At 40.7% G+C, this 14,109-nt stretch overlaps 1 protein-coding gene across 7 annotated transcripts in view; it reads right to left on the bottom strand.

Annotated features, from left to right (window-relative positions):
* Positions 1 to 14,109, bottom strand: part of AFF1 (AF4/FMR2 family member 1) — a 199,797-nt gene that overhangs the window by 54,646 nt on the left and 131,042 nt on the right. For 3 of the 7 annotated variants that reach the window (XM_036452678.2, XM_036452467.2, XM_045570922.1), the window contains one exon: positions 3,901 to 3,945. In XM_036452678.2, the coding sequence (XP_036308571.1) occupies positions 3,901 to 3,945 (45 nt within the window). Of the gene's footprint in view, positions 1 to 3,900; positions 3,946 to 4,765; positions 4,852 to 9,939; positions 10,003 to 14,109 lie in introns of those variants that run through there. The other 4 variants (XM_036452767.2, XM_036452510.2, XM_036452586.2 and 1 more) reach the window with 3 other exon arrangements.

Below are 14,109 nucleotides of genomic sequence, written 5' to 3' on the forward strand. Positions count from 1 at the left end.
GGGACCAGTATAATGCTACAATGTAATAATTAATTGAGAAGTCGTTTGAAAGTGCCATCCTTAAGTCTTCCAAGAATCTCTTTAGTATTCCAAGAATTTCTTTAGGATTTATTTAAAATTCCAATTTGTTTAGAATTCCAATCTATGACGGTTAGTCACCAATTATTCCCAGAAAACATCCATTGTTCTGTCACTGCCTAGGGCTGTCCTGGCTACTGAATTAGGCAGTTGGAATGTGTTGTCCGCTGGAAGAATGTATGCACTGCCCTGAATGCCTAGCTTTGGAGGGGGACTTAGGCCTTAAGAGAACTGGGGCCATGAGAGAAAGCTGCCCAGAATCACAAGGCCATGGATTTGCTCCCAGCCTCAGCAATGCTTATCACATAAGTGGGGATAAAACACTTGGTACTGCTTCAGTCCTGGCCTTCTGGGTGACACCGCAGCAGTCTCCACTCTACACGCCACCTCGCTCAGTTTGCTCTATACACACTGTCTAGTTCTTCTTGTTCTGTAGCATGCCAGCCTGTTCCCATCTCAAGGTTTTTGCCCTCTTTCCTCTGCTTAGTCATCTGTCCATTTGCCTGCTACAGAACTCATACCACTTATCACTATCTGGAATTTTATTATATATTCATCCGCCCCACTATGACCTCCATGAGAGCAAGGACTTTTATTCATATGGCATCCCCAACGCCTAGAAAAGTACTTGAAGATTAATAGACATTTGTTGAGCAAAGGAATGAAGGAACAGTGTTGCCACTCACTGTGCCAATGTCAATGGAATGCTGCACTAACATAAGTACTACAAGTCCTGCATTATTCCCCCAGGAGGATACACAAACCTGAGTTGTTTTCATTCACCCACTAAGGCACATTGCACAGGGTCCCTTGTACATGACCAATTCCTGGCTTCTAGCAACGTCTGTCTGTTATGTTCTTACTTCATCAGCCTGGAGAAGTTATAGGCTACCACTTCCCTTTCATTAAAACATTTCGATCCTTAATATGTCCCCTGGAGAACCAAAGAGTATCTTCCATGATTGAGTTTTCTCTGTTAGAGACTATTTACTGTCCATCAGAAAGATTTGTTAGGATTCCTGGCTACCTTCATAAATTGCTAGTTCCAGGTAAGAATAGGAACCATGAGGAAGAGGAAAGCATATGGATTGACATCAGACAGTGAGAGCTGGAATGAACCCCGGAGTTCATCTACTAGCCCAGGGCCTTCATTTTAACAGTGAGAAAACAGACCCAAAGAGGACACATAACTTAACTGAGGCCACAATCAGAGAAGAAAAGGGGACAGACTGTAAGTTTCCACCACACAAAAGCCTCTTTAGGCCAGGGCAAGCTTCTGTTTTATAAGTTCCAAGTAAAAATATGCACCTGTTGCTTATATTAACTGTTTACTTTTAGGTATTTCCAAGTAAGACCTTAATGTGATATTGGGTGAGAGTGGAGGAAAGATGGGTGAACTGATTAAAAGTATTCAATTGGTGGTCAAATATCATCATCCTATTATAGATAAAGGACTCAACAGTAGTATCTCTATATATATAAAACCCTAATATGCAAACAGACTGAACTGTGGGACAACCGGTTCTGCGCGTTGGCAGCAGCAGGTGGCAGCGTGTGGAACATGGCGGGCACCAGCCACGGCAGCATAGTGAGCAGGGGTACAGACCAACGTGGGGTACCGGTTGCTGTCATTGGGGCGGGCCTCTGGTGGTTACTAAAATTTCTTTGCTCCTGCGTTCCACAATCCTGCCTGGCACTCGCACCTGCTGCCAGCTCCTGGCACTGGCCCCGAACGCTTGGCACCATCTGCAGGTAAGAGCAGCAGCTGCCAGTCCCGATCTCCGTCTCCCCCTGCTCCTGAGTGACAATTGGGCCACCAGCTGTTGTTTGCACCTGCTGATGGCGCTGGCCCTGCTAACACCCGCTCCTGGCACTAGCCCCAATTACTCTGAGCCATCAGTGGATTCGAGTGGGACCAGTGCTGTCAGCGTGTGGGGGTGGTGGTGGCAGGAGCTGGGCTACCGGCAGAGAGGGGACCAGGCAGGGGCACAGAGGATGAGCTGCAACCCGCACCTGTGCCCACAATTCCTTTTAAAGTGCACAAATTCGTGCACTGGGCCCCTAGTATACTAGTAACACACACTGAAACGAGAGAAGCATGGGGCATATGCAGAGGCAACTAATCTACAATGTTGCATTTACTTTGGAAATAACAATAGACTAGAAAATGCTAAGGTCATTTTCTAACTAAGTAATTTGTTGTTTATATAACTCTTCAGATCAAATGATTTCAGAAATACCAGAGGGAGAGCATAAAACGGAATGTAATCAAAATAACTAGTTTAGCCCTAGCTGTGTTGGCTCAGTGATAGTGCATCGGCCTATGGACCAAAGGGTCCCAGGTTCTATTCTGGTCAAGGGCATATTCCCCGTTGCAGGCTCGATCGCCAGTAGCGGGTATGCAGGAGGCAGCAGACCTATGATTCTCTCTCATCACTGATGTTTCATGTAACTTTCTCCCCTCCACTTCCCTTCCTCTCTGAAATTAAAAAATATATATATATACACACACACACACACACACACACACATATATATATATATATATATATATATATATATCTTTTCTTAAAAAATGTCTTATTGTTAATCTTACTTGCTGGTTAAAAAAAAATTCTCATTTTTAGCAGAACAAAGTATGTTTTCTTAAAGGTATTTTTTTTTTTTTTTTTTTTTTTCCCTAAGAAAATCCTAACTACTGAAGTAGGGGACAAAAGATTGTAAAACAAAAATATTTTCTGAGCATCTAGTTAGATGCTATTTTTATTAAAACCCTACAAGTGAGAAGATAACCACTATACTTAATTACTGGTTTCAGCTCCACCTCACTTAATACATAACAATTAAAAATTAAAGAAAAAATTTGGTAAGCATATATTTTGAGGGAAAGAGTACACAGTAGAGATACAAATTAATAAGTACATGTGCCAGATAAATTTCTTTCTTACTTCCAAAAAAGGAGTTAGAAAATTTAAAGTAAAAGACAAAGCAAGAATATAATTAAAATTCACATGGAAGGAAATTAAAAGCTACAGAGGAAGAATGAGAAATAAACAAAACTCTCAATTATTACAATTATTATATCTGAGTATTAGATTTGCTGGAAACTGAAGCCAAAATGGGAAACGTAACGTTCACATAATTCTTCTCTAATAAAAAGAAAGCATGCTGGTTCATGAGAGGGACCTCTTACTCTCCCTCCTCCTCTCACCCTCCCTCCCCTCCAGAACTAAATTCTAGAAAGAAATCTTGTGAAAGAAAACTTGAACAAATGGATAATGGATTCGATGATGTATTTGTAGAAGCAGCACAAATGTTCATGGCACACTCAATAAGAGCAAAGAAAGCCTTCCTCCAAGGTCCAAAGATCCTGTTTTTCTTTTTCCCCCTTTAAAAACTGTGTATTTTATCTCACTGAAGATATAAATATGAGGTGTCACCTATGAACCACCCAGAGGAGTAGACCAAACAGCTAGTGCCTCCCTGACTGCATACAGGGAGTCCCCCCCAAATCGGGCAACTCTCCTAGGTGCTCACAGACAACCAGCAAAACTGGAGTGAAAGATCTCAAAACTCTGGTGGTTCACAAGCCTTGCAGTTAGAAGACTTCATTTTTATTAATAAAATCTGCCAATGAGTTCAATTATGTTCCTAGAATCCCTCTGTCACTGCTCTGGTTAATTTTGCTTCTGGAGATGTTTGGGGTGGAGGTGGGGCTGTTTAAAGGGACTTGGAATGGCAGCTTTTCACAATCAAAGTCAATGGACACTGCCTGCCTACTTAAATACTTCTTCAAGTGAGGAACAGTATCAATGAACTCACCTTCAGAATCTCTTCAACACAATGGGCTTCATTGGAGTAGGTCTGCTGAAAAAGAATGGGAAAAAGAAAAAGTTAGTGCACACAAACAACAAAACACAACTGGAGTATTAGTAGAGCAGGTATTAACACAGCAACTCTCTCTTAAGTAGAATCACCTTGGGCCTACCTCTTGCTAGGTAAATATTAGGAATACACATTCTGGATGAAATAAGACAAAGAGAGTAACCTGACTTAATCATGGGGTACTAATTATGGGCTCCAAGTCAAAAGTTTCCAATGGAAAATATATATAGTAAAGAAAATTAGTATATTCTTAAATCTAGGGGAATAATGAATTTAACAAAAGTAGAGGAAGAAAGAGATAAAATCAGTGTCACAGTTTGTTCCTTCATAGCAAGAGCTGTCCAGTGAGCCAAGCTATATTAACACGAAGATGTGGATGATCCCACATTAGGACTAGTATGTACCCACACAGTCAGGAGGCCAACCTCCAATTAAGGATAGATTTTTTGGCAATATTTTAACCTGCCAAAAATTCATTTTAAAGTTAAATGTCTTGCTCTAGCTGGTTTTGCTCAGTGGACAGAGCATCAGCCTGTAGACCAAAGGATCCTGGGTTCAATCCCCAGTGGGGGGCATGCATGAGGCAGCCAATCAGTGATTCCCTCTCTCCCTCTCCCTTTCTCTCTGAAATCAATAAATATATTTTTTAAAAGCTAAATGCCTCTAGCCCTACTCAAGTCAGCATTTTGACCTTATATATACATATTATATACACATATACACACAAATATGTATGTACACACACACACAAAAACAAATGTATAGTATTTCCCCAGAGAAAGACCTTAAGGAGAGAGATTACCTAGTGTCTTGGAGAAAAGATCCACTACTTATACCTCTTCTTTATGCCCAGCTAAACCAGCGGTGGCTGCGGTGGTAGTACTACCACACAGACAATGTCTAGGAAATATCATCTTACAGACTTTATATTTTTAAGTGCAGAATAAATGGAAAAGTTAAATATAAAAAAAAGAAAAACCCAAACCAAACCTCTCCTTAACCAGAGACATGAAACAAAACCCATGACTTCATGGTTTTCAAAGGAACAGTAACTTCTGATGTGTGTCAATTCCTGAGCCAAGTGCCCTGGGCAAGTTCCATATAACACAGCCCCTCCCGTTGCTGTCACTGCTGTGCAAAAAGCACTGATCTGCTAGGCAATTGGGTGCAGTATCTGACTCACAGCTAGAGGAGACAGAAATGGGCTCTTTTCCTGGCTCTTGTTCCTAATTTAAGTGCAATTTAATACAGAACTGGCTGCTAGTGCCTGAATTAAGAGTTTTATAAACCTATTTCCCTTATCCCAGTTTATTCTAAGAAACGAGAAAAAAACAAAACACAAACATACAACATTTACAAGTGTTCTGCAATGGAATCTAATGGCATGTCAAAATTCAAATGCGATCTGACCTGCCTGGGTTAGATTTTAAAGCTGTATCCTATCTAATAAAGAGAAAATATGCTATTTGACCCTCACACCATTGCAAAGATGGTGGCACTCACAGCCAATAAAGAGGAAATATGTTAATTGACTGTCACACCCTCAAAGATGGCAGCCCCAAAGCCACAAGATGGCGGTGCCCAATCCCCTCAGCCCTGCCGGGGTGGCAGGCACACAGCAAGGCTGGGCCTACCCCCATGTAGGCCCAGCCGCTCAGTGAGCCTCCCCCCAGTCCCCTCAGCCGCCCAGGGCCACCCGATGCTCAGGTAACTAGGTGTCACCTTCCCCTGCTCACCGGGTTACCTCCTGCCCCTGAGAGCTCCCATACTGTGAGAGGGGGCAAGCCGGGCAGAGGGACCCTCCCCTCCTCCAGTGCATGAATTTTCATGTACCAGACCTCTAGTATTATTATAAGGAATGGGTTTTATTGAAATGTCTCCAGTTGTTATGTTTTGAGAAAGGGTCTGGAAATTAGAATATAACAAAAAAATCATGGATATCCTTTTTATCTGCTGGTCCCCCCTGACCTGCCTTCAGACATTATTGCATGTCAACAACTAGACTTGCTCACCCATTTTTTTTTGTTTTCAAAACCATTAAGGGAAGGCTAAAAACTGAATCAAGCATTAGTAACCAAACATTTTAGCAAAATGAGTGCCATTTTGACCTCCGTGTAAAATGTAACTATATTCTATGGTCTCAATTTTTCACACGCATCATTAGGAAAGATACTAATTAGAAGTTGAAATAATAGAACAGAGCATATGACTAACTAGTCCCCTCATCCTACCTGTTGCTTGAATGGGAAGAGGAATCCAATGAAATATGCGACAATCAAGGTTGCAGGCTTGATCCCCCAACAGGGCACATATAAGAATCAACCAATGAATGCAAACTTAGTGTAACAACAAATCTCTCTTTCTCCCTCAAATCAATTTTAAAAATTTTATTTTTGAAAACTCTGGCAATCGATGAAAAAGTGAAGTATGTTGGAATTAGGGCAAAAAGATTTGCCCTCTGCTCCCAACAGAATGAAGTAAAAAAGCTACTACAGAACACTTCAGGACACTACAAACCTTTCTAATCTTCATAATTACTCCAGTGGTCAACACATAGCCAAGATGTTTCATGTCATTAAAAGATTTGTGTGTGTTTTTTGCCTAAATTTTTATTACATGAGATGAACCTAAAATGAAGAAATTTTTCTTTGGCTTGTTTATTGGTATCAGAGTAAGACACATATTGCTAAACAGTCACCATATAACCTATTAAAAAACTAAATAAGTTCTGAGATTCAAGCATTAATTGGTTAATTTACTGTAAATTTCCCTATGAAGTTCATTACGGAAGTAGGGATGTTTCAAAAGGGTTTGGGGATGCCATTTCAAATACCTGAGGTTATATAACATTTATAGATCTCTAAATGGCACTGTTTATAATGGCAAATAACCAGAAATGATCAATAACCAACAACAGGAGTCCAGCTAAAGACCTTTACAGTACACCCATCAGCATGCTGTACAGACTTCAAATAATGTCAATATGTGTGTTTGCATGGGAAAATGCTAAGACATGTATTTAAGTTTTTCTTCAGACAATTCATACTTGAGAAAAATTAAAAAATAGTAAAAGAAATTCCCACAAACCCTTCGCTTGAATTCACCAAATGTTGGCATTCTACCATGTTTGCTTTACAGTTTTCTCTACCCGCCCCATCTACACTGAACTGTTTGAAGTAAGTCAGAGAATTAGAGGTAATGACCCTGTACAAGACACATTTTAAGACTGCACTTAAAAGAGGGGAGGTAAGAAGTAGGATCCCATTTTATGTTCCATCTACCTGAGACTCATAGCACTACTTACTCCTCCCCCAATCAATTCAGACAATGAAACTAGAATATAAGCATTTCAAATGTGTTTGCAGAGAAAGATCTGGAAGGACAGGCTTCCTTGTTTAATCAAGTATACCTTGGCACCTCCGAGTCTGCCACTGGGAGGAGACGGTCCAAAAAGGGAGGGGTGGATCAACACCCCATTGTGGCCTAATCCCTTTGTAAAATCCACTTTCCCCTGGCTCTCCAGCTGATGCTGCCACTCCCACTCGGCACCACCCTCCAGGCCCCCACCCCCTAACACTGAGGCCAAAGAGTAAAGTGTCAGTCTCCTTGAGGCACAGCTGAGTTTAGGCTGAAGATCTTCAGGTAAAATGTCCTCAAAGAATAAGAGATGATAAAAGGCAGCTACAAAAACCTATGGTAGCTGCATGAATCAGAAGGCTCTCGTTTGCAGGGCACTTACAACTACAAATGTCACTGTTGTCTCCCACCCTCAGTGTCCAGGTTCCTGAAGGAGACAGCGCTCCCCTCCTAGGGTCCTGTGGGTAGATCTCACTTCCCTGTGACTCAGTGTCATTCCAAGAGGAGTGAGGAATCAGACCTAGGCCTGAAGTTTCTGTACTGAGATCTCCTCACTTCCCCAATAGGGTATGGCCTTAACACAAGAACCATAATTCTATGCAATTTTTTAAAATGATAGCAGTGGCCCCGGCCAGGTAGCTCAACTGGTTAGAGTAGGGGTGTCGAACTCAATCAGAGAAGGGGCCAAAATCTAAAGTCCAGCCTAAATTGCGGGCCGAATGGTTTACTAACAGTCATAAACTGTCATTGTGATGGAAACACAGCGGAGTGCAGTGATGACAGCGCGGTACAGGCCACATTGCAAGGCCTGGCGGGACGGATTTGGCCCGCGGGCCTTGTGTTTGACACATGTGGGTTAGAGTATTGTCCCGAGACACCAGGTTGTGGGTTTGGTCCCTGATCAGGGCACATATATAAAAAGCAACCTATGAATGCATAAATAAGTGGAACAACATACTGATGTTTCTCTCTCTCTCTCTCCCCCAACCCTCATTAATCAATTTAAAAAAATAAAAAATAATAGCAGCTACTTATTGAACACATATTGTACTTGATATTGCATTCAACTCTTTCCATACTATTATTTCCTCCATTTGGCATCATCCACTGTAAGACGCAACTTCATTAGCTTGGCGGGGGAGAAAGGTACGCATAGCTCCATATACACCCCTTAGTCCAGAAACTTCAGACCTGAAAAGGTAGCAATGCTGGCCTTGGTCTGATCCCTCAGGCCTCTTGGAATGACACTGTGTAATCATAGGGAAGTGCACCAAAAATAAGATATGAACTCAAAATAAGATATGGTAGTAAATGTCTTCTAAGTGTGACATGGTTTGTTTTAATAAGCTAAAAACAGCCGGATGGAAGAAACAGACCTCACCACTGAGACCAGGAGGCTCTCCCAATACTGTGCTTTAAGTCTCTCAAGTTTCAACAGAGCATCACTTTTATAACAATGCTATTCTCAAAAAGGCTTAGTTATCACTAACCAGGAACTGCAGGGAGCACAAAGGCCGCACGTTGAGGAAGGAAGCCAGCAGATCTTGGATTCTGGTTCTGACTCTGCAATCCTGGATAAGATTCAACTTGTTTGGGACTCCTTCCTCATGGCGGCGAAGGCACATTTACCAGTCCGCATGGCTTCACAGGGCTGGCACGAAGGTCAAGCATGACACTCGAGCCTTCCCCGAATCCCTTCCTCCTGACACCGCGTGTGTGCTCCTGCAGCTGCACACACTTTCCTGTCAATGCACCCGTGTTTTATCTCTGTGTTTCCAGATTACAAGTTCTGTAGAAGCAGAGAACCGTTCCGCCTTGTTGAATCACCAAGTGCACGCTGCTTGCTGTTGTGTGTTCAGTCTCAGAACTCAGAATACGAAAGTAAGTTTCCAATTCCAATCTCTAGAGCTTCAAAGACTTAGTAAACACTGTTGCTTGTCTGAATTGTAAGTCTACGCCTTAATTAACAAACCACATGGAAATAACCATACTAGGGACAAAGAGGAAATTGTTTTGCATTGTTTTCTCCTTAAAAACATTAAAATACTCTGAGAAACTATTTTCACATATCAGATTGGCAAAACAAAAAACAGAGGACTGACAATACTGTGTCTATGAGAGAGATGTGGGGAAACAGACGTCGGACACTGGAGATTGGTGGAAGGGTCGAGTGGCACAACTTCTGAAGACAGCAATTTGGCAACAGTCACCAAATTTTAATCTCTCATACGTTGACCCAGAAAACTGACTTCTAACACCAATTCCTATATATACAAAAAGCATGTGCACAAGTTGTTCACTTCAGCCTTGTTTGCAAATAGAAGATACTGGAAACTATCTAAATGCCCATCTAGCTGGTCTGACTCAGTGGATAGAGCATTGGCTTGTGGACAGAAGAGTCCCAGGTTCAATTCTGGTCAAGGACACATGCCTGGGTTGGAGGCAAGCGATCAATGATTCTCTGTCATCACTGATGGATGTCTGTCTGTCTGTCTGTCTGTCTCTCTCTCTCTCTCTCTCTCTTCCTCTCTGAAATGAATAAAAATATATTTATAAATAAACAAATAAATGCCCATCTACAGGAAACTGGCTAAGAGAACTATGGCACATGCCACTTACACAGAAATATTGAGAAGCTATGACAAAGAGTGAAGAAATTGATTTGGGATCATCTCTAAGATACTGGATACTGTTGAGGAGGAGAAAAAAAAATCAAAATGCAGTATGAGCCAGCATCTAAATATATAAAGAGGTAATATGCAAATTGTCTGGGATGCTACAGATCATTACCGCTCAGGAGGAGGCTGTGTGCGGGGGGTGGGATGGGACTGCGTGTGTGGCAAGGCAAGCCATGGATGGCGCAGGCCTGGAGAGAACAGGGCTTACAGGGAGCAGGCCTAAGCCGTCAGCAGGACATCCCCTGAGGGCTCCCAAACTGGGAGAGAGGGCAGGCTGGGCTGAGGAGCCCCATCCCCCAGTGCATGAATTTTCATGTGCTGGGCCTCTAGTTTCTATGAATAAAAAGATAACAGGGAGAAAAGAACATGTCTGTAGAGCTACTTATTATGCACATGATACCACTGGGAATAACAAACTAGAAACCCACACCATCAGTCATTTCTAGAAGTAGAACTAGGTGGCTGGAGGATAGAGGAGAGGGCAGATTTTCACTGTATATCTTTTTACCTTTTAAATTCAGAATAATGAAATACATTATTGATTCATAAATAAAAACAAAAATTGGGTTGATATTTTAAAAAAAAGCAGGGATAAAAATTTTCTCAAAATACACCTAAATGCCTTCTGCCTATTTGCTTTATTTTCTATTAACCTTCCTCTATGTAACTTTCTCCTCCCTGGGACACACTCCTCTGACCCAGCCTCCTCCTCAGCACTCTGTGGCCCCTCTAGCATTCGGCAGACTGCACTGTGCACGGATGAGGTCAGCCTGCCCTGGCAGGCTGTGAGGTGCTCCTGGAAAACCCTGCTATCGAGCTGGCCCAGATTAGACAGTGACTATATAGTTCTTGAAAGAGGGGCGTGGTTCTTTTGGGGAGCAGGGGTGGGGATTCTTTCGATCAATCACTCTTAAATACTGAACAGACACATTTGAAGCACACAAAGTCTCCTAGGATTATTCGGAGGAAGAAGATAATACACTTTAAAGCTAATGCCATACAAATAAATTCAAGCATTTATCATTAAGATGCCATAATCAGTATTTCCAAGAGGCAGATTAGTGTGGTCGCCAACCTTTCGGACCTCATGGGCAACCAGTGCTATCAGATGGTGACCGCTGGGTTAGAGGAGGAAACCAGAATGCCTGCCTTAGCAAGGTTTTGACATAAAATTAACTTTATTCTGTGAACACACAGTAAATTACCTAGATAGCTAGGCCTATTCCAAGAATACACTCATACCGCCTGGGCGTGCCTACCCAGGCTGCAAAAGGTATAAAGGTGCCAGCATGTATCACTTAAGAAGTATCATGCCCTCTGGGCAACTACCTAAGTATCCACACCCAAAATTTTAGAATAAGAAGTTTAAAAATCCCTGGACAGATTTATGGACACACTCACGGTACACATTAAAAAAAAAAAAAAAAGGAAGGAAGGAAGGATAATAAGTTAGGAAAAAAAAAGATACTTGTAACAGTTATTCTTAAAGAATAATAAATAATATATAGTATTATTATATAAATTGCACACAAACTTTGTTAAACTATCCCTTCAAAATATTAAACACCCACCCAGGCATTGCTAGAGCTCTTGGAGCTAATTCTGAATTAATACAGATATGCAAGTAATATTTATGAAATAAATTTGGTTTTGTCATCTCACAGGGCATTTCCAGAAGCATGGGCTCATCAGAAAGTAATTATGGAGTAAGTGAATTCTGAAATTTTTTCTCTGTTTTTGAAGTAGTGTGTTTGCTCCCATTTGTAAAATGCCAGACACTTTCAACAGAATATGTTTAAGGACACAAAAATCCTCAACTTGGGGGGATGTGGGGAAGAAGGAAAGCTGCCCGAGTGCAGTTTAGGGACATGAATTTCTCAGAGAGCAAAGTTTTAGATGTGATAGTTACATGAGATCATGACTGGTGGGAGAGGTACCGCAGGCATGCTTGGCTGGGTTGGGTGAAGGAAAGGTGTACTAGTTAGTATGTCTCCTTGAGTCAAGCAATCCAGAAATACTCTAGGATAAACACTGAAGGAGAATACTGGAAGCTTGAAAGATGTGCAGGCACATTATTTAAAATGAGAAGAAAGGAGCCCTAGCTGGTTTGGCCCAGTGTTGGCCTGCAGTCCAAAGGGTCCGGGTTTGATTCCAATCTAGGGCACATGCCTCGGTTGCAGGCTCCTCCCCAGCCAAGGCCCTGGTCAGGGCTCCTGCAGGAGGCAATCTATTGATATGTTTCTCACACGTCAATGTTTCTGTCTTTCCCTCTTTCTTTCACTCTCCCCCCAACAACAACAAAAATCAATGGGAAAATGTTCTGGGGTGAGTATTAACAACAATAGCAACAAAGAGAAAGGAGGTAGGGGTGGGTAGAAAAGGATGAAGGGGAGATAAAATGGTGATGGAGGAGAATTGACTTGGGATGGCAAACACAATACAATATATAGATGATGTATTATATAATTGTACACCTGAAACATATAATTTTATTAACAAATTTCATTCCAATAAATTCAATAAAAATTTTTTTTGAATGAGAGCTAATATCCCTAACATTTTAAAACTTTACCTTTATGTAAACTGTACTTTTATAGACAAACTATATCACTTCCTTGTTTGTTTTCCACTAACAAAAGCAAAAACTATCTAAAAATTAAAAGAAAAAAAAATCCCTGAATATCATTGCACATAATCTTACATCATACAGGAGGAAGTGTTTGGAATTATCAGTACTTTAAAGATCAATATGAAATAATTAATTTGTTCCTTTCTAGTTGTTTTCTTTATATCAGCAAAGTGATTTGCTTTAATTAGTGTCAGGTTATTTCTCTAAATTACATAAATACTTTTAATAGCTGAAATTTACATTAAGTGAAGTGCTTAAATTACTCTGCTAATTAATTCTGTTTTGATGGTATGTTTTAATTATGAAACCTAGAATTTCGTTCTTAATATCTGGTTTAAATAAATAAAAATAAGAACAATGAGTAGCTTTTCACATATAATTGCAAACACTTATCTGATATAAATCTAAAATCAAATACAAGGAGAGTAATCAAAGGGCTGGTTTGATTTATTTACTACTGTATTTCCTGAGATCACATGAGTGTGAAAACTTTAATATATTTGCAATGCTTCTCAGAGTCACATGAAATAGATATTAAAAAACAAAACTATTTAGAGCTGATGTATATATATATGAAAAATTTTTCACTAGATATTGTTTATGATAATATGTCAATTAGCTTCTTGGTGTAAAAGTTAGGGGTCGGGGTGAGAGGAATACTTGAGATAGGTTAAACTGACTTAAAAATGAAGTATCGGGATGAAAAACAAATGTAAAAAAATTTCCATTGTTAGACACTAAGTATATCTCATCTCAGTTATTCATCAACTTTCTAACTTCGGGCTGTGAACCATTATCACTTACCACATAATAAGATTTCAGAAATCCTCAGTAATCTAAGGCAGCAATTTTCAACCAGTGTGCACAGGATTTCTTAAAACATTCAATACCTGACTATTTCCCTCAGACTTCCTTTTCCTTAGGTAGTCAAATTGAAAAATGACAACAGCCAGCACAACAGCCATTCAGTGTAAAGGAATATCAATTATACCTATTTATTTTGTCAGATTGGCAAAAAAAAATATTGTTTGGTGTGCTGTGGAATTTGGTATGCTGTTTGCATACCGTGAGATGGCAAAGGTTGGTTTAAGGCTCTAAAACATTGTGCTGTGATGAAAGATCACGAGACCCCAATAAGCCCACTGTGGGCACAGCAACCGTGAATGCTAGATTGGCTAAAAAGCACTGCTTTAAAGGCACCATAAAAAACATGTCTAGCCCTAGCCGGTTTAGCTCAGTGAAAAGAGCATCAGCCTGTGGACTGAAGAGTCCCAGGTTCGATTCAGGTCAAGGACACATGCCTGATTGCAGGCTCAATCCCTAGGTGGTAGCGTGCAGGAGGCAGTTGATCAATGATTCTCTCTTATTGATATTTCTCTCTCTCCCTCTCCCTCCTCTCTGAAATCAATAAAAATGTATTAAAAAGCAAAAAACAAGTCTAGACATTGGTACCATTACAGTGATAAACTACAAGTTCTTTCA

This window comes from Pipistrellus kuhlii, unplaced genomic scaffold, assembly GCF_014108245.1.
Source record: "Pipistrellus kuhlii isolate mPipKuh1 unplaced genomic scaffold, mPipKuh1.p scaffold_m20_p_1, whole genome shotgun sequence".
In the NCBI taxonomy this organism is placed as follows: Eukaryota; Metazoa; Chordata; class Mammalia; order Chiroptera; family Vespertilionidae; genus Pipistrellus; species Pipistrellus kuhlii.